Below are 22535 nucleotides of genomic sequence, written 5' to 3'. Positions count from 1 at the left end.
TTACATGACAACAAATAGCTGGATTGTTATAGGAAGACTAAAGAGACGAGTATTTGTTCTATTCACACAGAAAACTTTAGATAGAGGCCAAACTCGGAGTCTGCTAATGGCCATGCATTCTTCATCTAATGAAGAACTGATAGGGAGTTTGTATTAAACTGGTTAAGAATGGAAAGTATTGTTACCACAGGTTAACAGAGAAAAGATGGCTTATGTAAAAGATAGAGGGGGAAAAACAAATCAGTCACTTAAAGATTAATCCAGAGTTTCTCACACTGATTCCATCCAAATCTAATGATTAACAGCTGACACAGGAACATGTTGTGTGTTCATCATTCAGCTATGCTGGTGTTTATATTAGTCCACACCAGCACAGTTAATTTTACGCTCGAGCAGTTCTGAAATGACTCCCAGCATTTCCTGAGTGTCTGAAATGTATTTATTTTATGGTGTCATCCAAACTTTCCACTATCACACCAACATTCCTTTCTTTGTGATATCCACTTTTGGCTAAAAGCTGGCTAATTATTGTTGAATTATTTTTTACTCAATCTTTATTTAACTATGTAACTCTCATGGTGGTTGGTTATTTTGCAAGGGAGACTTGGTACAACTGTGGTACCTTTTTGGCAGGAAAACAAATCATCAGGTACATGAAAAAAACAATAATGAAAGCCTGGGGGCAATGTGTAATGGCTGAAAGAATACATCATTAAACACGTGTTTTTAAGGTGTGTCACTGAGGTTAAAGCCAATCACTGTAAACCATACTTTGGCTTCAAAATTTTTCACCGTGACTCATTGTGGTTACAGCCCTAAACTCTGAGCTTCCTCCCAAGTGTGTTGGTGTTCATTTTGGACATCATTTCTCTAACAATCAGATATGTTGGCTTGGGTTGCTGCATTGTCTGGCTCTTAAACCACTTTGTCTCAGATGTCCATTTAAAGAAACAGATTTTTTTTCAGGCCTCTTATTCTTATGTGCAAGTCTCTCACAGGATACCAACACTAAATCTTTTCATTTTTGTACCTAGTAAGCATTATGTAGTTTGCCACTGATAAGCTGATAGGCTTAAGTCTAAAGGTGAGGTGTTTTTTTCTGTAGTGGTGAAGATGCACAATGAAAAACACAGCATGATCATAAGCTGCATTTCTGAGGTTCAAATGGGCAGCAATGCAAACCAGTAAGTAATGCGAGTAATGCACCCTTTTACCATTTTTAGTTATAGTGTGTGACTTCAGTGTGTTCATATGATTTAAATCAACAACATTAAAATATACTTATATACTTTCCAAATTTTTTCAACATGTATATATCAGTTTTCCATAGGAGAAACTAATTTATCCATCTAAATGCCTACAAGAGCATAAAAGCAATAGTGTATACTTTCAGGGTGAGCTAATATTATGTTGCTAACAAGCTAATAACTAACATGCTAGCTAAAAATAAACACTAGTCAGTCAAGCTTTTGTTCTTGGCTCTGGCTGTTTATGGCTGTTTATATCATTTAATTTCAGGAACAGTTTCATTACATAAGAAGGAAATATTCAGTGTAGTTTTGTCCTTTCTTTATTTAATTTAATCTAGTAAAAGTTATTGAAGAGTAATCTTAGCTAACAACGTTAGCTGTTAGCTCCTAACTATTCTCTTACATTGATTGTAGTTTTGCAGAGGTCAGTGGGTTTAATCTAGTTTGTGAAATTTCTTAATCAAATCCACAGAAAAGAAAAAATGAAACTGGAGCTTTTTAAAAGCTGCTTAAGAGCTATGTATAAATAAACAAATATGATTCTTTGTGCATGTACTTGTCTTTGTATATAGTTCTAGAATAAACAAATGGAAAGCAATGGTTTCCATTTCTGTGTCTGAATTTCTGTGTCTGAATTTCTGTGTCTGACTCCTCTGAAAGGCATCTCCATTTCTATCTTTATTGTCACTTTACGTATATACAATGCGTTTCCCAGCCCCCTACTATAAGACTATCATAACTAAATGTATAACCCTGATTTTAACATAATTCTAACCCCAGTGAGTGCCCAGTTTGGGACCCCACTCATATACTAAAACAAGCCCGAACACACACACATGCAGCACATGCGTAGCCCCTGGCTCATTATGGCTGCTTTAGCTCCTTTGGATTGTTTTGGATAGGGCTGTGGGGGTGGGGACAGGGTGGAGACCAGTGACCCCGGAGTGCCTGACCTGAGGGGACATTTGAAGAGTTAAGGGAGAAGCTGCACAAAGGCAGAGACAACCACCACACAGGGAGGGAAAGTCACTTTTTGGGTACCCCTGCTGGGTCCTTCTCTCCTGTGGAGATCCCCATTGGTTTTCAAAGTTAAAAAACACAGTGATTAGTCATCACTGGTAAACTGCACAAGCTTTACCAGAACAACTGCTTTTCAGTTGATAATGTAATGAATTAGGCTACAACTGAGAAAAGTTCATTATAATTAAAACAAAGTCAGTCTGTCCCTGTACAGCCTGTAATCAGAAATGAGAATAAGATGGAAAATAAAATGTTATTCCTAAGTAGATGCCAGCAATGCTGATAGTTAACGCGGTGCTAAATTAAGAGTGGATGAATTTCCCAGTGCATCCCTGCAGTAGTCTGAGACAGCAGGTTTGATTTCCCTCCAAAATCTCGGTCCTATTATACAGACCACTAAGCAGCTGCCTCCATCCCCAGCCATCACACATCAATCCACGGTAGTGTGGGTGTGTTTTTTTGTTGTTTTTTTAAGTGAGGGTATTTCAGCTAGTCAGCTGTTAACCCCCCAGGGTGTGAAAGATTGTTGGACTAACACTGCAGATTTCCAAAACAAACTCTTTGATTTCAGCGTAGTTGCGTAAAATGATGAGAAAGACGTTGAATATATGGAGATAGTTGCAACTAATCTGACAACATTAAAAACATGTGCTATTTAGAGTTTTAGTATTTGGTATATTCAGAATTTAAAAGAGTTTTTTGGGTTATTTTTTTAAACTTTGCAATGATTGATTCAATGCTTGTTAATAACGCACATTCTGTTCCCTGTTTGTGTTTGTGCAGGATCTGGATCCAGACACAGGATCCATCTTTTTAGGAGGTAAAGTTGATGAGCTGTTTCACCCCCCTCCCTTTGTCAGAAAGTTTAATCAGGGCTGCAGAGGTGTGTGGATGACCTTTGACTCCTCTGGTATCTCTGGCTTTTCTCTTACTTGCCTGTGGGGCAGCAGTAGGATATCCCTCATTTAACTCTTAACCTGAGGAGGCAAATGTAGCAACTTTAGCACGTTTAGAGTTAAGATGCATTAAAGGCACGTTTACAAAGCCAGCTGGTCTTTTTTTTTTTTTAATGATTACAAAACTATTGACGAAGCTAGAGGAAAATACCAGAGGAAACCCAATGCAACCCACATTTAATCCTATTCAAATAACATAAAAAATTGGCGCTTCACTAGTATCAAAATTATTTTAGTGGCAAGTGCTAATGCAGTTCATTTTATTTTGTATTTTGTTATTAAGATCACACTTTTATAAGTTATTGGCACATGTTTATTAGCTGTTACAGTATCAGTAACACTAAGGATACCGCCTAAATTACTTTTCACTAGAGTACGTGTAGGACTGTGCAAGAATTATGATGATCAGGATTAACTGAGCTGAAGGCCGTAGACCATATGGAAGTATATGCACGCGGTATATCCAACACATGCAGGTGGAAGACCATTTAAGGCTTTAAACACAAACAGTGCACTTGGATCCTGTAATCCACAGGGAGCCAGTGGAAGCCTGCTAATAGTGGAGTAATGTGATCTCTCTTTTTTTTGTCCCACTCTATAATCTGGCAGAGATAACTGACTAAATCTACCATTACAATATTCCAGTTTAAATGTAACAAAAGCATGTATCTGTATGTGTCTTTCCAGATCAGAGGGTTTTTAGTTGTTCTGAGCAGGAAGAATCTGATCTTAACCACTGCATTTATTTGTTTGTCAAATGAAGATTCGTCCTGCACACAGAGCGCCGCTCGTACCAAATTTGTGAAAAAAGGCAAAAAATAAAAATCATCTGTGTTATTGTGGGAATTTAAACTTCTTCAAATGTGTCTAAGGTTAGAAAGATCCAGCTGGGTGAAACAGGAAGTGATGTTAAATACCTGATGGATCTTCAAGTTTATGCATTTGACCAAAGGAGCAGGCTAATTCAATGGACATGAAGAGGAAAATTCTAACAGAGAGCTCTATGTGTGTTCATTTATGTATGAATAAGCAGTCAGATTGCAGTGTGTTTGCAAACATTTTTAGACATATATTTGAGAACATTAATAATTTACCCTTTTCCCGTGTTGATCTTCTTATAGAAAACAAAGTAGAACTACTTTTTGTGCATTTATTTCTCTACTGTTTTGTACACGTTGCATTCAGACCCACTTGAAGAAACTGCCATAAGTCTATAAAACGTTTGTCTGCTCAAAATGAGCAAATCCACCTAAGAGCCACCACTGTGGATAAATGCTGCTTTTGTGTCTCCTGTTTTGAACCTGGGGTTTCACTCAGTCCTAAGGAGAGTGCGTTCACCCCCCTTTTTTTTCTTCTTTTTGTCTTTTCAGGCTTTTTGGCGCTAAATAGTGGAGACCACTGCCAAATGGGAAAACGACTACACACAGAGAAAGAAAGACCAGACTCAATCAGGAAGTGGCAGCTTTTCAGCTGTGCCAGAGGAGCCGGGCAACTTCCTGGTCTCGTTGCCAAGGTGACTGGAAGCGCAGCCAGCTGGTGCAGTGGGCAGCCGTTGGGTTTGATGGGGGGGTTGACGACGGTTGGTATATTGGACGGGAGGAGTCGGTGAAAAGCTGTGATGGAGGGAGTTTAAATGTAAGCAATGAATGCTTTAAACACAGCGGACCATTTTAATTGATTATAATGTGCAGTGTTTCAGTTTTATTTGCTTTCTGATAAGCACCAAATCTATTCACTTTCTCCCACCTTTTTAGCATGCAACTTTATTTACATAGATTTTTACACCTGGGAAATGCACAGAAAATTGATTGAGTACTTTCTTACGGCCAATCCCTTTCAAATTTGCTTAATAAAATTGTCTGAAGAGGGTGTGTTTATGTTTATTCTTGCAAAAAATCAACAATGACCAAAGCATTTGCAAATCAAATGCACTTACATTTCTGGGAATGCAGTCCCAGAAATGATTTATTTGTAGTGTAGGCCTAATTTTAATTGTTTTACCAAGTTAGTCTTATTAATAAATCAGTTAATTTAAATTATGGGCCTTCTAATGTTTATTTTTGCTTATTTGATAAGTATGCTGGTAAGGACAATTAATATAAAGACAACTGAACAATAAAACATCCATCATGCACATTTTTAGAGATGTAAAAAGGGAAGATTAGTCCACTTCTTAATATGGTCTGTGCCATATTGGGCTCTAATATGGGCCGTATTAGAAAGTGTTACTGTCCCTCATCATTTTGCTCCAGGGTAAAGTAACGAGCCATCCCTGTTGTAGAGACAAACACTACAGATATATTATAAGAGTATAATTATCATGTTTTCTTAAAAGACAGAATTCTGATGTACATTGAGAAAACTGGACTGGGTGCAAATAAAGAAGGAATCTAAGTAAATAAGAAAATACATGTGAAAGAAGGTAATACTGATTCCTCACAAACTTGTAACAGTGCATACAACAGATTTTCTTACATAAAATTATTGCTGACGTGTAACACTTAATTTTACTGTGGAAAAATCACAAAGTTAAGATCTAAGTGCAATTCATTAACATCTTAAATAGACTCTCACTTGTTAAAAAAAACAAACAAAAAAACCCGATTACGTTGAGTTTATTAAAGTTTTTTATCTGCAGTAAACTGTGAAGGTTTTTCTGATATTGTGTCCATTCCAGTTAAAATCAGGAGGGAAGACTTTTGTGTTCTTGTGACCTACAGATTAGTTAGATAGGTGGGTGTTCTGGAGGATCGGGGGACCAGGCCGGTGGAGATAGGTAAACACAGCTGGGGGACACACAGGGCTCGGTGGTTCTGTGTTGTAGAGGCCCCCTTCACACATTTATCAGTGTGTTTGCTCAGGAGATGTGGCTTAATCTTCACACACTGATCTCTGTGTGGAGTCTTTACAGAGGCCCAACAGGCTGGGATGAAAGTGACCCTGTCCTCAATCGCATCTTGCTAATTCCTCCACTGCTAAACTTGAATGTTGTGCATATGATAAAGGCCCATAAAGGTCATCTATAGACCTCTCTGTGGGTGGGATGTCAACTCGCATATATGCCAAATTTATTTCCCTAATCGGACCCCTCCTTGAGCATATTAAACTACGACTGTGATGAAAGGTTTTGAATATTTTTGCACATCACGTATTACTTTAATGTTAGTACAATTTTACTTCGTTCACTTTTATTTTAATTTTCTCCAATACCAAAGAAACTTTTTTAACCATTAAAAAGAAAAGATGTTTGGAAGAAGTTTTATCATCCAGCGCCTCCTGCTGGTGATTTGAGGTTGTGCTTCTCTTCTTCAGCCACATGATGCGTGTAGGCTGTACAGTAGGCAGAGAAGAGTAGTGCAGTAAAGAACGCAAAAATAATAGGGGGAAAAAACTGAGGGATCATTGAGGAACTAAATTATATATATTTTAATAATAACCAGAAAAAAATGAGTGGAAAGTACGTCTGAGATTGAGATGATATTTTGATGCACTAATATCTCATTAGCCAATCACATGACAGCATCTCAATGCATTTAGGGATGTAGACGTGGTCAAGATGCCCTGCTGAAGTTCAAACTGAGCGTCTGAACGGGGAGGAAAAGTGATTTTGCCACACAACCATCTCTATGTTTTACAGAGAATGGTCTGAAAAAGAGAGAATATCCAATCAGCTGCAGTTCTCTGGGTGATGTCAGAGTCAGAGGAGAATGGACAGACTGCTTTGAGTCTAATTTAACCATTTGTTACAGCAGATGAATACAGAAGAGCATCTCTGAATGTATAACATGTCAAACCTCTAAGCAGATGATCTACAGCAGCAGAACCACACCAGGTCAACAGAAGATTGGAGAAATGTTGCCTGGTGTGATGAGTCTTGGGTTTTGTGGCAACATCCAGATGGTAGGGTCACAGTTTGGCATAAAGAAGTTGAAAACATGGATCCAAACTCACAAACTCACACAGCACCTTTGGGATGTTGTGGAACAGAAGATTGCCATCATGGATGTGCAGCTGACAAATCTGCATGAAATGTGCGATGCGTTCATCTCAGTATGCACTAAAATATGCCAGGAATGTTTCCAGCACCTTGTTGAATCTGTGCCATGAAGAATTAAGGCAGTTCTGAAGGCAAAATAGGTCGAATACAGTACTAGTAAGGTATAACTAGTAAAGTAGTCAGTGAGTGTAGGTGCCTTCCTGAAGTTTATGGAAAAACATAATCTTAACAGTTCTCTGTTGAATTGATATGATATGCTTGCAGGATTTCTTCAGGATAATGATCTAACTCTTACAGAGGCTGGAGCAGCTGACTAGGAAATAATAGACTTCCTTCTTCTGTGTCTGTTTCTTGCTGGCTCACTGATTCACAACATGTTCAGTTTATATGAACCAAACAGGACGTACACTGTATCTGTATGTGCATCCTAGGGAGAACACACATAAAGATGAGGAGAACTCAACTCCAAGTGCAAACACTCACAGGTGGAGGTGCAGGGAGGAGTTTTTTTGAGAGAGAGAGGTGAAGAAACAGCACAAGAATAACAGAAGAAAGATAGAGTGGTGAAATACCGAGGGGAAGAGAAACCTTAGAAAAAAAGAGGGGGTAAAAGCGTGAAAGAAGGAGGAAAGAGAAAGAAAGAGGAATAACATAATGTGAAAGAAATGGGTAGGAAGATAGGGCGAGGGGGTGAGAGAAAGAGAAAAGGTAGACGGACAATAAAGACAAATAGAAAGTGACAAGGTAGGAGGTGGATAGGAGGTGGAGGAAGGATCTGGAAAAGGCTGGACACAGAGGAAGCTGCTGATGTCCAGACTGAGCCACACAAACAGCATCCTCCTCCTGCGTCCAGTCCCCGGAGCACTTCTTATTCCTGTGGCAGCTCCAGAAGTCTTTCATCCTTTCTGTTTCTTTCATAATTTCAGTCCCCCCCCCCATGTTTTCTTTCTTTTCTAGTTTCTCGTGCTCTTCCATGGTTCTCTACTCTGTTCACAGCTCTCTTGAAACACCATAAATGTGTTTCATGGTCTCATCTAGAAAACAACTCCCCTCATCCCCAGATAATAACTAAAAAGGAAAACACACACAGGTCTTATGTATTTGCCTGCTGAGGTGCACACAGTTTGACTCTATAGGGAGACAGAAACTGTGCAGCTTTCAGGTCTGCAAAGCCTCTACACTGCAGATTTAATATAATACATATTTTATCGAGGATGGGTTAGTCTTCATCAGCCCTCCTCTCAGTGTCAGCTGACTCTGAGAAGCGCTTTTATTCTTGTATTTGAAGTGGAACTAAACCAATTTTTTTGGCATTTAAGTGCAAAATGTTTCATGGTTTTGTTTTCTGGAAAAGAACTCGTGACCTCATCACTGTGACAGCGTTGATTTTTATGTATGAACTTTACGAGTTAATATAAGTCATCCAAGATAATCAGTGTGAAATGTCTACTTTTTAATCTTTAGTTTGCTCTGCGCAAAAGCAGTCATTCTTCTCTTCTCAGTTATTAGCTTTCTTTATTTTTCCCACAGTGGAAGTTCATAATGGATGTAGCAGTCATTTAAGAGCACGCTGGAGTCAGAATAGGTGGCTATATTACCTCTTTCATATCATCACAGATGCAATTTTGAGATGTTCAAAGGTTTGGTCCCTTTTTGTTAACTGTAGATTTTGATGATTAATTTTCACATATGATTTTTTTTAAAGGAAATGTATTCAAATGAATGTAGATTGTTAAAATTAAGCGTGTCTCCTCTGAAGTAGGCTAGTTAAGAAGTGAAAGAGACAGGAACCAACAATAGGAACTAGAATAGCACAAGAGGAGCTGAAGATGCTCAGATTTCCATTAGGAGCCTAAAGGAAGCAAGCAAAAGAAGAAGAATGCACACCTTAGAAGACCGATTGCATGTGTGCAGCTCGTAACTATGCTCATAGAAACTGTTTATACAGTTAGATGGTCATATTTAATTGTCTATTTAATCGGAAGTACATATTGATGTGGTGTGAACTGGGTGAACTTTAGGGTGTGCGCTGTATAGACATGAAGCTGGAGTGGTCTCCCGGCTTCCGTCGAGTTCGCGTCAAAGCGCTTGACGTCAGCATAACAACAACCTGTCATGACAGCTCGTATGGGGGAAAAATTAATCGATTAAAGATTTGATATTGAGTTAAATAAAACTGGTTTCTCTTGGATGTGGGATTCCTGCTGAAAGGTAAGAGTTGGAAACCGTATAACCGCGAAACAAACCCTATACGGGACAAAAGCTAAACTAAACCTTAGTGAGCTGTGTGGAAAATAAGCTAACGCAGCGTTAGCTGGTTTTTCTTTTCTGTGGTTAACAAATGTCGAGGCGACTCTGTCAGTCCCACAATTGTTACAGAACTAACCTACTAACTAGCTGGTGGTTATATCGACTGAGTGAGCTTTACTGTCTTCAAACTAGCCAGCCACCCGGCATTAAGCGACAACATCGCTTACTGAGCTAGCTTAGCCAAGCTAGCATAGCAGCGATCTCTTGTCTGCTGTTGACCAGAGTTAGCAGCATTGTCCGTGTGTGTGCTTGTGTAACGGCTATATTTCAGTATTTAGTGAGTAAAACAATAGCGATATAGTTTGTTAATACTGTTCGTCTATAGCTTTCAGTGTAACACTGCGCTTAAATGCAATGCTAAGGACCGCGGCTGTGCGATGTTTGGTGATAGCCAGCTGTGCTGCTCATTGACTCGCCTCGGATGTCCGTCACATGAATAGTTAACTCGCCGGCGGTGCAGCCACCTCGCTGTAGTTTTCAGCTGTGCGCGCAGTCAGCAAATTAAACGGATGCCTTTTGGGTGGCATCAACCCACTGCACCTAATTCGCTCAAGACGCGCATTGCAGGTGCATTGCAGTGAATGTTCACTGAAACTGTCTCTCTGTTGTTGCTGTGTGTGTGTGTGACCCCAGGACGGACGGGGCGTTCTTAAACCTGTCGTTTAGCCAGCCGAAGAGACGGGGAACAGGATAGGGAAGCAGGGCGAGGCGGGCCCCGCGGAGCCGGTGGAGAAGATGGCCGGCAGCCCGGAGAAGAGTTCCACCGCGCAGGAGCTGAAGGAGCAGGGAAACCGGCTGTTCCTCTGCCGCAAGTACCAGGAGGCTGCTACGTGTTACAGTAAAGCTATCGTGAGTAATTTCTGACACAAATACTGCAGTGATGTTGTTTTTTTTTAATTAAAGTTGAGTTAAGTGAAACGAAGTGGATGCAGATTCCCTCTGGATGAAAAATGAGGTTACACTGCCCCGAGGTTACAATGCACGTTTATTGTCCGCTGATTCTCTACAGAACCGTAATCCATCAGTGGCAGTATACTACACCAACAGAGCTCTCTGCTATGTGAAGCTGCAGCAGCATGACAAAGCCCTGGCAGATTGTAAGCATGCGCTGGAGCTGGACAGTCAATCAGTTAAGGCACACTTCTTCTTGGGTCAGTGTCACCTGGAGCTGGAGAACTACGATGAGGCCATCGGGAACCTACAGAAAGGTCAGAAAAAACTCCAGAATGATGGTGAAAATGCTGCTGGTGCATTCCACAAATTTACTCGTGCAGTTCCTCATTTATGCGAAAGTTAATTTGTTAAGATCAGTGAGGCCTCAGAGGGTTGGGAGCACTTCTCTGAGGCACAGCATATGTTTGCATGAGCTGTTGTTAGTGTAATGATATGTTAGAAGGAAAGAAAGCTGGAATTTTGTCTCCACTCAGTGTTATGGTTGCTTCTCTTGGATGAAGGTTCACTATATAAAATGATGTATGAATGTACGGTTATGAGACTTTACAGAAAGTAATTCAGTGATCACTTAAACGCCAATCTAACTCTAACCATGATTTGTGACTACTAGTTTTGCTTAGTTTATAAAAAACTGGAAGCCCGCCTATTACTCAGTTGTGAAAAATGGACCAAAGTAATTCCACAACTTAATGAGAAATAATCACTTTTCAAAAGTGGAATAACTCACAGTGTAGGAGAGCCTTTCACCAGTTTAGCAAACTTGTTTTGGGCTGTTCCTCCCTGCATGCAGAGGCTGTATCTTTGGCAAGTTTGGCTTGCAGATATTTCTGCAGGTCGAACTCTCTGCAGGCTCCCTGAGCGCTTTATCGCAGTTCTTTCTGCAGCTGCTGACTTCCAAGTCAGCCCATGGCTTTGTTGTGGACTGCAGCTGATCGATTAAGAAGAAAAGTACACAAAATATGTTAGATAAGTTATGTGCAGGCCATGGTTAGTCACTGTTAATGCAAACACTGATAGTGAATTTTAGGTGGCTACAGTTTAATCGTGAACAAAAGAGAAACTCTGTTTATTCTTTGGGGGAACTTTTTTTTTTTTTTAATATCAGCTTTTATCAAACTGGCATGCATTAATAGTTACACATGGCTAATTACATTATTATCACACATGGATATTGCCAGTGCTATTTCCCATATGTATTTACATACATGCTCTTTACAATAACATGATACGTCTTGCCTGTCTATAACATCAGTATGCTGATTAGTAAAGTAATAAGAGCTGCAAATCAGAGGGTTAGTGGGAACACTGCTGGATGTTTGTATTGTGGATTCAGAACTGTCACACTTCTAATTAACATCTTTGAACCTACCTTGTGCGGATATTTTGAAGGCAGCATTTGAACTGTAAAGCCATGTTGCTGTAGCGGTGTTTTTCTTTTACAGCTTATAACCTGGCAAAAGAACAAAGGCTGAATTTCGGAGATGACATCCCCAGTGCTTTGCGCATTGCCAAGAAAAAACGCTGGAACAGTATTGAGGAGAAGCGCATCAACCAGGAGAACGAGTTACACGCCTATCTGACCAAACTTATACTGGCTGAGAAGGAAAGGTGAGGCTTTGCAGCACCACATTTTAATGTTTATTTTGATAATTTGGCATGTAGGTGTCATTTTGTCTTGCGTTGATAAATTTAAATTAGCTCGTTATTTTTGCAGAGAACTAGAAGAATACAAAGAAAAACAAGATGACAATCAAAATGGAGGCGACGCTGCCAAGATCTCCTCAAAACATGTATGTTTTTACATTTTGTTTACTCTTTGTAATTAGTGTCACCCTAATGAACAAATATTAAACTTGTGTGTTTTTTAAAATGAAATTGAATATTCATTCATATGTCCGGTTGTTCTGAAACCCTGACGTGGAAAGGACAAGTATCTAATGGATATGGATGAGCTCTTCTCTCAAGTGGACGAGAAAAGAAAAGTGAGTACGATTTTTAACTAATGCTTCGTACTCGTGCAACGCTGACAAATCCATGATTAGCCTACAGCTTGGCTAACACAGACAGATGCTAACAGTACACGCATACCCACATCACACTGTAAATACACACATTTGTTTCTGTCTGCAGTCAGGCTACATGCTAACATAAGGCTTGTGATCTCTTTAAAAATCCACTTAGACTTCAGATAAACAGCTACTTTTTATTTTCGACTGCTGCTGTTCCTATGGTAACGGTCACTGCTTGTGTGCCAAGGCTCTCGCTATAGATAGTTGTCGGCTGTGGCAATTGTCATGTAATTGAAACGACACCGTCGCGTCTGCCGAGTGTTTCTCTCCCGTCTGGCTCAGAAGGTGTTTTGCTTAGATAAAAGTTGACTCAAAAAAGAGTTTCAACTTCAGTAACTTCGGGTTTGTGGCGCTTCTGTCGACAGTCTTTAATATATAATTGGTATAGCAAAAGCTGAAAAGGGTGAGAAAGGAAAACAGATTAGTGTGGCTATAATTTGTTACCATTTTATAGCAAGAAAAAATTAACAGTTTTAAGCTGTGACTTTAGGTTCTATGAGAGTTTACACCGTGGGCCACATAAACCCACTTTCATATTAAGTGGGCCCAACCATACGAACTCTCTCTCCATCAGTCTAAGAAGTTAAACTGAATATTACAAAAAAAAATCCCAGGAATTTCTATTGTAGAAAGTGAAAAAACAGGAACTTTTTTCTCATCTAATTGTTTATTTATTACTCAATTACTTTAGTGTAATATGAATGGCCATGTGGGAGGTCTTTTTCAGTAGGAAATGCTATAAAACCTGATAATACAGTTAATAGTCCAATATTTACATTTTCTGATGCCATCCAGTGGGCTGGCTCAGAGTCTTTGCCAGGCCGATTCTGGCCCCCGGTGCTTGTGTTTGACACCCCGGATTTACTACTGAGAGATGAACAGGATCTCTCAGTATTGGGTCAGAGTGACGCTTCATTGTATTTTGTTTGTTCCCGTCAGAAGCGAGAGATTCCTGATTATCTTTGTGGGAAGATCAGCTTTGAGCTGATGAGGGAGCCCTGCATCACACCCAGTGGGATCACCTATGATCGCAAGGACATTGAAGAGCACCTACAGGTAAAATTATTGTTACTTACAGTGCTGTGCAAAAGTCTTGAGCCCCGCTTCTTGACTTTTTTTTTTTTTTTTTTTTTAAAAGCGGTCTTAAGCAATAGTTCTTTAGGCTTCCTGAAGCTCTTTCAACTTTTTTCTATGGGCACCTGCTGCTTCTTCATTCAGTATTCAGATGAATGCCTTTTTTTTCTGTTTAAGCAACTTAAAGCATAAAAAAGCACCTAACTCAAAGGACGAACCAGTGCTGTGTCTACACATAACAGACAACTGAGCAAAAACACTATTTAAATTGTAGCTTTAAGCTCTTTTTCACTAGCAGCCTGTCTCATAAACACATCATTTGTTCCAATTCCTGTGGTTGAATCTATGAAAAATGCCAAAGATATTTTGCACCAATATGGTGAATGAATCCAAATTTCCAAATTTTTCTGGTTCAGATTGTCATCAGTGCGTCCTGACGACTACTTAAAGAAACGACAAAAGCTGAGACTGTGTTCAGACTGTGCTGAAAAATAAAGGTGGTCATGCCAAATATTGAAGTTCGAGCTCCCTAGAATTGTACAAACTCTGTACACCTCTCTTTTGCCTTCTGTCCTGTATTTCAATGTATGCTGCACATTTATAATTAATGTCTAATTAAAATAAGGGTAAAGGAGGACCTGTAATGTCCAGCAGCATGTTTTCATTCTGCCCGAGTAGCATTTCATAGCGCAGGTTAGTGCTGGGCGATATGACGATATATATCGTGTGGACGATAGAAAAGTGTCTATCGTGCCATTTGTCTTCTATCGTTTCTAACCCAAATTTTATAAATTATTACATAAAATATATAATTAACCCTTTACAACCGGTCGGAGCAGGCACACTCTGTTTTACCTAACTATTTTTAAACCCCTGTAGAACTACAACCACGTAAGGTAGCGCAATAATTTTTTTTGCATGTGAAACCGGAGGAGTTGTACTTACATCTAATGCCATTAGCTTGTCCAAGGTCACGGTTTCCTTCCACATATAGCTTTGCAAAAATTGCATAAGAAGCACTTGCAGCAACAAAAACATAATATTCCAAATTTGCAGCTACAAAAAGATAATATTCCAGAAACACGCTTTGCCGATGTTCATAACACTTCCTATGTTGGCATATACGTCAGCGCGAACTATTGCATGTCCGCCATTACTTGCCCGAAACCGGAAGTGACGTCATTTTCGCGAAAGGGCCTTATAAGCCTATGCTGGTGTTTTTAAAAGTCATGTTTGACTTTATGCTTTTCTGTATCGTTTCTGGGATGCTTAGAACTCAAATTACACTGTTGGAAATGGTTTATTTTGATGCGTTATAATATTTATTTTCATTTTTCCTGTATTATATAAGAATTAGTGTATCTCAAAAATAAAACTATGAAGACACTCAAAATAAATTTCTCGTGGTTGGAAACTATTTTGTGCAACTTTTTTGGATTTACAGTTTTGAGGGATACACCTCTTAAATTTTTCTAACTAGAAATATATGTAAAAAACACCCAAAAAGATTTTCAATTCTTTTGTAGTTTATTGCACTACAATCTTTTGCAATTTATATAGTTACTATGGACTTAATGCATACATATTATTAAAATTTGGGCTATAATGGTTGTATTGATGTATGGAAACTTTAAATGCTCCCACAAGTGGCACTACAGCATGTAAAAACATAAAGATAAGCTCTGGCGGACTTGGTTCTATGGTAGGTCTTAAAGGGTTAAATAGCCTGTGGCAAATATATTAGTGTTGTCGTCTCACTATACATGCTCTCAACTTTATGCAAGAGAAAATAAAGTATAAAAAAATTATATTTTTCGCAAAGAAACTCCGTCTTGTGGTTTGCGACCTGGTGCTGCTGTACGTGCACCCGGATTTGCGACATACTTTACGGTAACTCAAAACAAAGACTGCACCCTCGGCACTTGCTGTTTGCAGACTGCGTACTTTCTAGATGACGTCAGGTGGTATATCGTGATATATATCGTTATCGTGATATAAAATAATTCATATCGTGATAAATATTTTTTCCATATCGCCCAGCACTAGCGCAGGTGTGCTTCTTTTTTTTCTTATTTTCATAAAATCATCCACTGATGCTAACACTGTGTCTTAACGTGTTCCCTGTGCAGCGAGTTGGTCATTTTGACCCAGTCACCAGGAGTCCCCTGACCCAGGATCAGCTGATCCCCAACCTGGCTATGAAGGAAGTGATAGACGCCTTTATCCAGGAGAACGGCTGGGTGGAGGACTACTGAGGAGAGAGCTCCCATTTCTCCTTCATGCCCCCAAACCCAACTCAAAGCCTGGATAACACAAGACTATAGAGAACAGATCACCCCTTGCCTGGATATGTGCTTTACACAAGCAGGAAAAGCCACACTAAGGACTACCAAACGGGAGCCACGTATCTTGGTCTGCCTCCTCTCCCTCCCATTTTCTCCTCCCTTATCTTCACCGTCTGAGGCATCCATGGCCTGCCGCTCCCTTTAAAACCCCCTTTCATTCTGCTCCTTCTAGTCTTTCTCTCTGACTTCCTCTCTGTCACGATGTTTATGGTCTTTTCAAGCCCAACTCCTTTCTCTACTCAAATATGGGCCTCTCTCTCAGGTCCTCCCTCTTCTTCTCTCTTTCTCTGAGTGCCACAGTCATCGGAAAGCATCACCATTGCACTCCAGTGTTTCACACAAACCATCAATTATTTAAAAAAAAAAAAAAAAGAAAAAAATCCACACTTTTGGTGGTAGAATTGATGAAAACATTGGCTTTTTATTTGATGTTTACTCTAGTATTTTCTAGTCATCTTTTTTCATTAAGTAATTTAGCATTCATCCACTTCTTAATGTACATTTATCGAAGTGGTAACTAAAATGCCAAAAACCTGTCGCGAACGAGGGTTGTTTGTATGCAAGTTTTAAAATAATCGATAATCGGAAAGGGAAACGAGTCCCTTTCTCATACGGCCACCTCACCACAGTGTAAGTTTTTAGTAGTTTAGTTTTATTCACATATCAATCACACCCCATTACAGACAATTGAGATGAACTGAATGTATTCATTATATATTCCTTAGGTTTGGACTTAACCTTCAGTAATTCAAGATGCTTTTTTTAAGTATCAGGACAATGTTAAGGTTTTCATGACGAGCCTTGAACTGAAAGGCCTTTAAACTGGAAGCAGAAAACAAAATGCTGTATTACAAAACCACCCCAATAAATAATGTGTTCTTTTTGCTGGATAATAATTTAAAACCTTTAAATGTTTGAATTGGACCGATTACATCAGCTGCTTTGAGGACTGGTCCGTGCTGTCTGTGTCTCGTGCTGTTTACCTGGTATGACAGTGGACGCTCGCATCAAGCATGAAGTGAATTTTGTTCTCCTTTGTATCAAACTACAAAGATAAGCTGTGTTTCTGGGGATTTTTGTTTTTCCACCTTCTCGCTGTTGATTTTTATGCACCTTCTCCTCACAGTTTCGAAGAAATCGGCTGCAGAAGCTTGTGGAAACCAATCGCCTGTGTGAACCCAACTTTAAAGTTTAAGAAAGTTAAAGTTCCCTAGCATCGTGGCCCCCGACCCGTTTCACAGAAATGCTGGAAGAGTTACAAAACCGTATCTCATCTGTACCTCAGTCTCTCTCTGTAAACCGCATTTTTAGTCGAGTGCTGTTAGTTTACAGGCTTTTTCAGCTGAATGTGTCTGTGTTGAATTAGGCCTGTTAGTGGATTGTATTTGGGTGCAGGCGGTGTACATAATTTGCTGGTGTATTTCAGGTTTTATTTCTTGAAAAAATATTCTTTTTTTGTCATGTTCTTTTTTTTTTTTCTTGAACTCTTAGAGCTTGAGAAACTGTATTAAATGTAGATATGTTGATAACATAAACACCTGATTCGGTTTTTGTTTGTCCCCATTAAACCGTGAACTACGAAGGTCGTTTGTTCTGGTGTTTCTGTTTATTTAAACAACAAAAATTCATTAAAGAGCACCACACAAAATTCCAGCTTTACAGCTCGCGATTTTAATCCTGCAATAAATGCTGATTTGGTGAATCTTATTTTTGTTTTTTATTCTTTAAGGCATCACTGTGCGTTTGCGTCTGTAGTAGGCTGTAGTTTGATTCGATTGTGGTGTTTTTTCTTTTTTTCTTTTTCTTTTTTTTACATGAGAATGAAAGATGTTTAGATTTTCTTCCTGCTGCATTGCGCAATTTCCCTATTTTTGAACTTCAGATAGCAGCTTTCAGTGTCTCTTTAAAATTGTGAAATCTGCATTAAAACCTTCGTAGTTTTAAAGCTGAGGCTGATAATTCATCCATTTTCTACTGCTTATCTTGGTCCAGGTCACATGGGTAAAGTATTTATTTAAAGTACTTTGTTGGTTACTTTTGGAAACTTGTTTGTGCTACTGAAAACTTTTTGTTGTGCCATTTTTAACTCAAGTCTACTCAGCCATTTACTTGTGGATTTTATGGGTCATTAGGGACAAAGTGTCTTACGCATTAACGTCTATCTAATTATGTGCTGTTGACTTGTACTTCCAGCAGGTTTGTGCCACGCAAAGAGTGTACTGCCAGGAGGCTGAGGGGCAGTAACTAACATCCACTGCTCTGTCACAGTTCTTGAAAAACCTGTTTATCCATCTTTTTTCTTCCAGTCAAAGGGAAACCTATTCCAGCCGTCATAAGAGGAGAGGTGGGGTGCATCCTGGAAGAAACTAAATTGCAGTGTTGCAACACACCGGCAACCTGTCCAGGGTATGCCCAACTGCAACCCCGACCTGGTGAGGGAGGAAAGGAAGGAGTTACAAATTGTTATGAAAAATCAACAAATAACCAAGCATTTCGCAGTCTAAAGCCCGTGTAACAACGAATGGACCACCAGCTGAAAACCTTTAAGGTTTGTCTGATGCAAGAGCTGCTGTAATTTTCATGCGTTCATGCTAGAGGCTCTGATGTAAACACTCCATGCTGGTTGATGGTGATGCAGACAGAAATAGATGAAACGATGTGAGCGTGGCTCAGTCACATGTGCAGACTGTGTCACTCAGCCCTCACACACCAGGCCTATTGTCAGAGCATCATTGAAAGAGCTGACGTCAGGGCCTGTGCAAGGAGGGAAGAGGACCAGGCACGGGTCACTGTTGAGTGGGAAAGAGTTGGCAGCAGAGAACATCAACAACACAACATTAAAATGGTAAGAAAAGCAGTTTTTCTCGGTAATTTTGCACATGCTTACATTTTTTTAATATAATTCGATAGTTCAGTAATTGATATCAGTCTGGAGCTGCTGTCAGATGCCTGTTCGTGTGTTGCAGAGCGTCAACGCTGTGAAGTTTGGTGAGGCTCTGCTGGGTGTTTTATTGCTTGTGACTTTCTCCTCATCCACACAAGGTATGGATTTAAAAACTACGTTTTATAGGCAAAAAAAAAAGTCATTTTACCAAAGTTTGTGAACAAAACCCATCGCTAGAGATTGATCAAGCTATTTATTCCTTTTAATCATACCTAAATTTTCCATATACAAAGTCAGTTTTGAATAAAATAAATAAATAAAGGTTTTTGGTAGTTTCTCATAAGCTTCCAATACTCCCAGCTCGTTTCTTATACTTCAAACTGAAGGAATAAGAACAGGATTACTGATTTGCTGGAAAGCATAGTGATGACCGAGCTTTGGTGTGCAGGCCTTAACATAAGAAATGCCGTGAGTCCAGACAGTTCCATACAACTGACTGCCAGATGTCCACAGGCATATCTCGTTTCACGTTGCATGTTTAAATTAATGTCTGTGCTCTTGAGTGAGTGAGTTTTTTCTTCCTTCAAATCTCCAACAGTAAAACATTTTGTTTCAGTGGTTTTCAGCCTTTAATGATCAAATTTGTTTGAATCTGGGACGCCTGCTATCTTTTAAAAACTATTTCTCATTTAGTCCAGGTTTAAAAAAATGTTTTTAGTAGAACTCACTTGCCACTTTATTAGGTACATCCTGTTAGTTCCAGGTTGGACTTACTTTCACCCTTACTGCCTTAAGCTGAAAACGTTTTGGTCCTTACAGACATGACAGCATCATGCTGCAGATCCATGATGCTAATCTTCAGTTCCACCACATCCCAAAGGCACACTTTTGGACTGAGATCTGACTGTATTTAGTGAACTTGTGGTCATGTTAAAAAAAAAAAACAGTTGCAGATGATTTGCGCTTTGTGACATAGAGCGTCATCTTGCTGGAAGCAGCCATCAGAAGATGCGTACACTGTGGACATAAAGGGATGGATTTAGTCAGGAACAATACTTAGGTAGGCTGTGGTGTTTAAATGATGCTCAGTTGATACTAAGAGGCCCAAAATGTGCCAAGAAAATACGCCCTCTGCTTTAAGATTCAACATGTTGGTCATTAAGATGCTCTTCTGCATACCTCTAAGCTGTTTGGACATTCTGATCTGATCCCTGACAACAACAAGGCATTGTCACCCAGAGAATCGCCGCTTGCTGCATATTCTCTCACTCTCTCTCACTCTCGGGCATAAAATCAGACCACTCTCTATAAACCCTGGAGATGGTTTTGTGGGAAAATCCCAGCAGCTCAGCAGTTTGTATAAACACTTAGACCAACAAACACGTTCAAAGTCACCTAAGTCACCTTTCTTATCCTTTCCGATGCTCAGTTTGAACTTCACCATGACCATGTGCACATGCCTAAATAAAATGAGTTGCAACTTTGTGGTTGGTTGATGTATTTGCATTAAGTAGCAGGTGAACCTAATGAAGTGGCCGATGAGTGTATATATTGCATTTATTTGAACTAATTCGCGGTTGTTTTAAAGCTTGAGAATCTGGTAGCCTTGTGTACTGATAGGCAATTTAAAAACAGCAATAGATTAAAAACAGCTTTAAAAAATTACTTTTATTATCTCACCTTCATTCGAACAATTAGAAAAGCTTTGCATGATCGTACCTGTATGTCATAAACTCACAGATTTATCGTCTTGTTAACCACAGTGGGTCTGAGCGACAAAGTCCTGGTTTTCCCCTATGAGACGGACTTCAGCTACGTGGCCTTGATCCCGCAGAAGGAGATGGGGCTGAAGGCATTCACCCTCTGCATGCGTGTGGCCACCGAGCTGCCGGAGGAGCGACAGATCATCCTGTTCGCCTACCGCACAGCCGACTACGATGAACTCAACGTGTGGCGCGAGAAGGACGGCCGCATCTCCTTTTACCTGAGCGGCGACGGCGTCTTCTTTCACCTGCCCCCACTCACCACCTTCCGCACCAGCCTTTGCCTCACCTGGGAGTCGCGCACCGGCCTCGCTGCCTTTTGGGTGGACGGGAAGCGTAGCACCTACCAGGTCTACAAACCCGGCCACACCATCCGTCCAAAGGGCACCGTCCTCCTGGGGCAAGATCCAGACAAACACCTGGGAGGCTTGGAGGCCACGCAGAGCTTTGTGGGGGAAATGACGGATCTAAATATGTGGGACTATGTGCTTTCCAGGAGCATGATCCAGGGCTGGCACTACGGACACAAAGTCCCCAAAGGGAATATCTTCGACTGGGCCACCATGGAGTACGAGGTGACCGGGAATGTGATGGTGGTGGATGATGACTGACTCAATTTGAAGTCCAGAGCAGAGACGGATGAGGCTTTGGAGGTCGGTGTGGGACTTGCGTGTCTTCTTTCCCTTCTTAGATTTAGTGTTTTATTTTGTGACCATTTAACTGTTCTGACTTGAAGTTATTCACATTAACATTACATTAAAAACAAGGTAAATCTCAAACTCAAGAGTTGATGTTGCCAGATATGTCCATAAGGGGGCACTCTATGCCAGTTCACACCATTACAGCAAGCTGTCTAAAATTAAGCATCAGCTATATATCATTTTTTTAAATTAATAAAATCCAGATTTATTTAAATGTGTCAATCTTAGTTTTGTTTGCATATTTCGAAGAGAAGTGCCAAATGACTAAGACAACGCCTTACACCATAATGCTATCAGCAGCCGTTAATAATATAGAATTTAAACTCAAAGCTGCAATGCAACTTCAAGTTAAGACAATTATTTACAAATAAAGATATGTATCTGCAGAATTAAACACGCTGTAAGAAGAACACATTTGTCAGTCTGTAACGTTGAGGTTAAAACCGTGGAGGAGATACTGGAACAGCGAGCAGAGGCAGGTATTATTTCTGCAGGAGACCAAATGATTTAAAGCACACCGAGAGACAAATAGCAATCACTGTGTTTGAAATCCATTGCCGTTACGTTGCCTTTGGTTAGCGCGCTCACTCATGAATTTTCCATGTTTCAGCTGATGTAAGAGCGCTTTTGGGTCTGAAATAAAAGGCGTGCCGTGTGCATAACTAATAATGTTTGTTATTAAAGAGAGTGCTCCATCTTTGAACTCTGGCAGCTTCCTCTTCATAATCGTCTGCTTCTTTTTCCACACAAATTAAAGAGTTTTTGCTCAGCTCATATATGACGATATCATATGGTTCAGCTCCTGATAGTAGGGCAAAAAATCACATTTTTATAGAAATGACATATGTGCCTCTCAAATCAGTGTGTTACCATTCTCCTGTACCCCAGGAGTAAAATCTCACTTTTAAGCTTAAGTGACAGCTTCTCATGTGGAGTTTAAAGTTGACATTTTTACCAATGGAAATTTACAGCACGGCGAACAAACCTAAGTGTTGCTTGCAGAAATCGAGTTGTATGGAGTTGCTTCACTCACAAAGACGCCTCAGAATGAGCTCAGGGTCAGATCTCCTCCATCCAAGTGTAACACAGTAACCCTGAGTTCCAGCGCGTGCTGGCCCTGCCTGCCTGCACCACCGCCGTGACCTCCTTGCAGAGACGGCGGAGAAGTTTCCAGCACTCAAGCCCATGCAGGCTTCCTTGAGGGTGGGAAAG

General features: G+C 40.0%; 2 protein-coding genes across 2 annotated transcripts; both read left to right on the top strand.

Moving 5' to 3' along the window:
* Positions 1 to 9303: 9303 nt before the first annotated feature.
* On the top strand, positions 9304 to 17557 carry stub1 (STIP1 homology and U-Box containing protein 1). The gene is made up of 8 exons (XM_063481386.1): positions 9304 to 9434; positions 10167 to 10382; positions 10543 to 10741; positions 11930 to 12095; positions 12202 to 12277; positions 12413 to 12469; positions 13496 to 13612; positions 15760 to 17557. Exons 2-8 carry the CDS (start codon positions 10269 to 10271, stop codon positions 15883 to 15885), a joined length of 855 nt encoding a protein of 284 aa, XP_063337456.1. The 5' UTR covers positions 9304 to 9434; positions 10167 to 10268; the 3' UTR covers positions 15886 to 17557.
* A 1096-nt stretch (positions 17558 to 18653) lies between these two features.
* LOC134632658 (C-reactive protein-like) lies at positions 18654 to 22026 on the top strand. Its single transcript, XM_063481387.1, has 3 exons — positions 18654 to 18820; positions 18942 to 19017; positions 20623 to 22026. The coding sequence occupies exons 1-3, from the start codon at positions 18818 to 18820 to the stop codon at positions 21231 to 21233; spliced, it is 690 nt and encodes a 229-aa protein (XP_063337457.1). The 5' UTR covers positions 18654 to 18817; the 3' UTR covers positions 21234 to 22026.
* Positions 22027 to 22535: the final 509 nt, after the last annotated feature.

This window comes from Pelmatolapia mariae, linkage group LG8 (genome assembly GCF_036321145.2).
Source record: "Pelmatolapia mariae isolate MD_Pm_ZW linkage group LG8, Pm_UMD_F_2, whole genome shotgun sequence".
Taxonomy (NCBI): domain Eukaryota; kingdom Metazoa; phylum Chordata; class Actinopteri; order Cichliformes; family Cichlidae; genus Pelmatolapia; species Pelmatolapia mariae.
The sequence above is the reverse complement of the archived record's forward strand: the minus strand, read 5'-3'. Positions and strand labels throughout refer to the sequence as shown.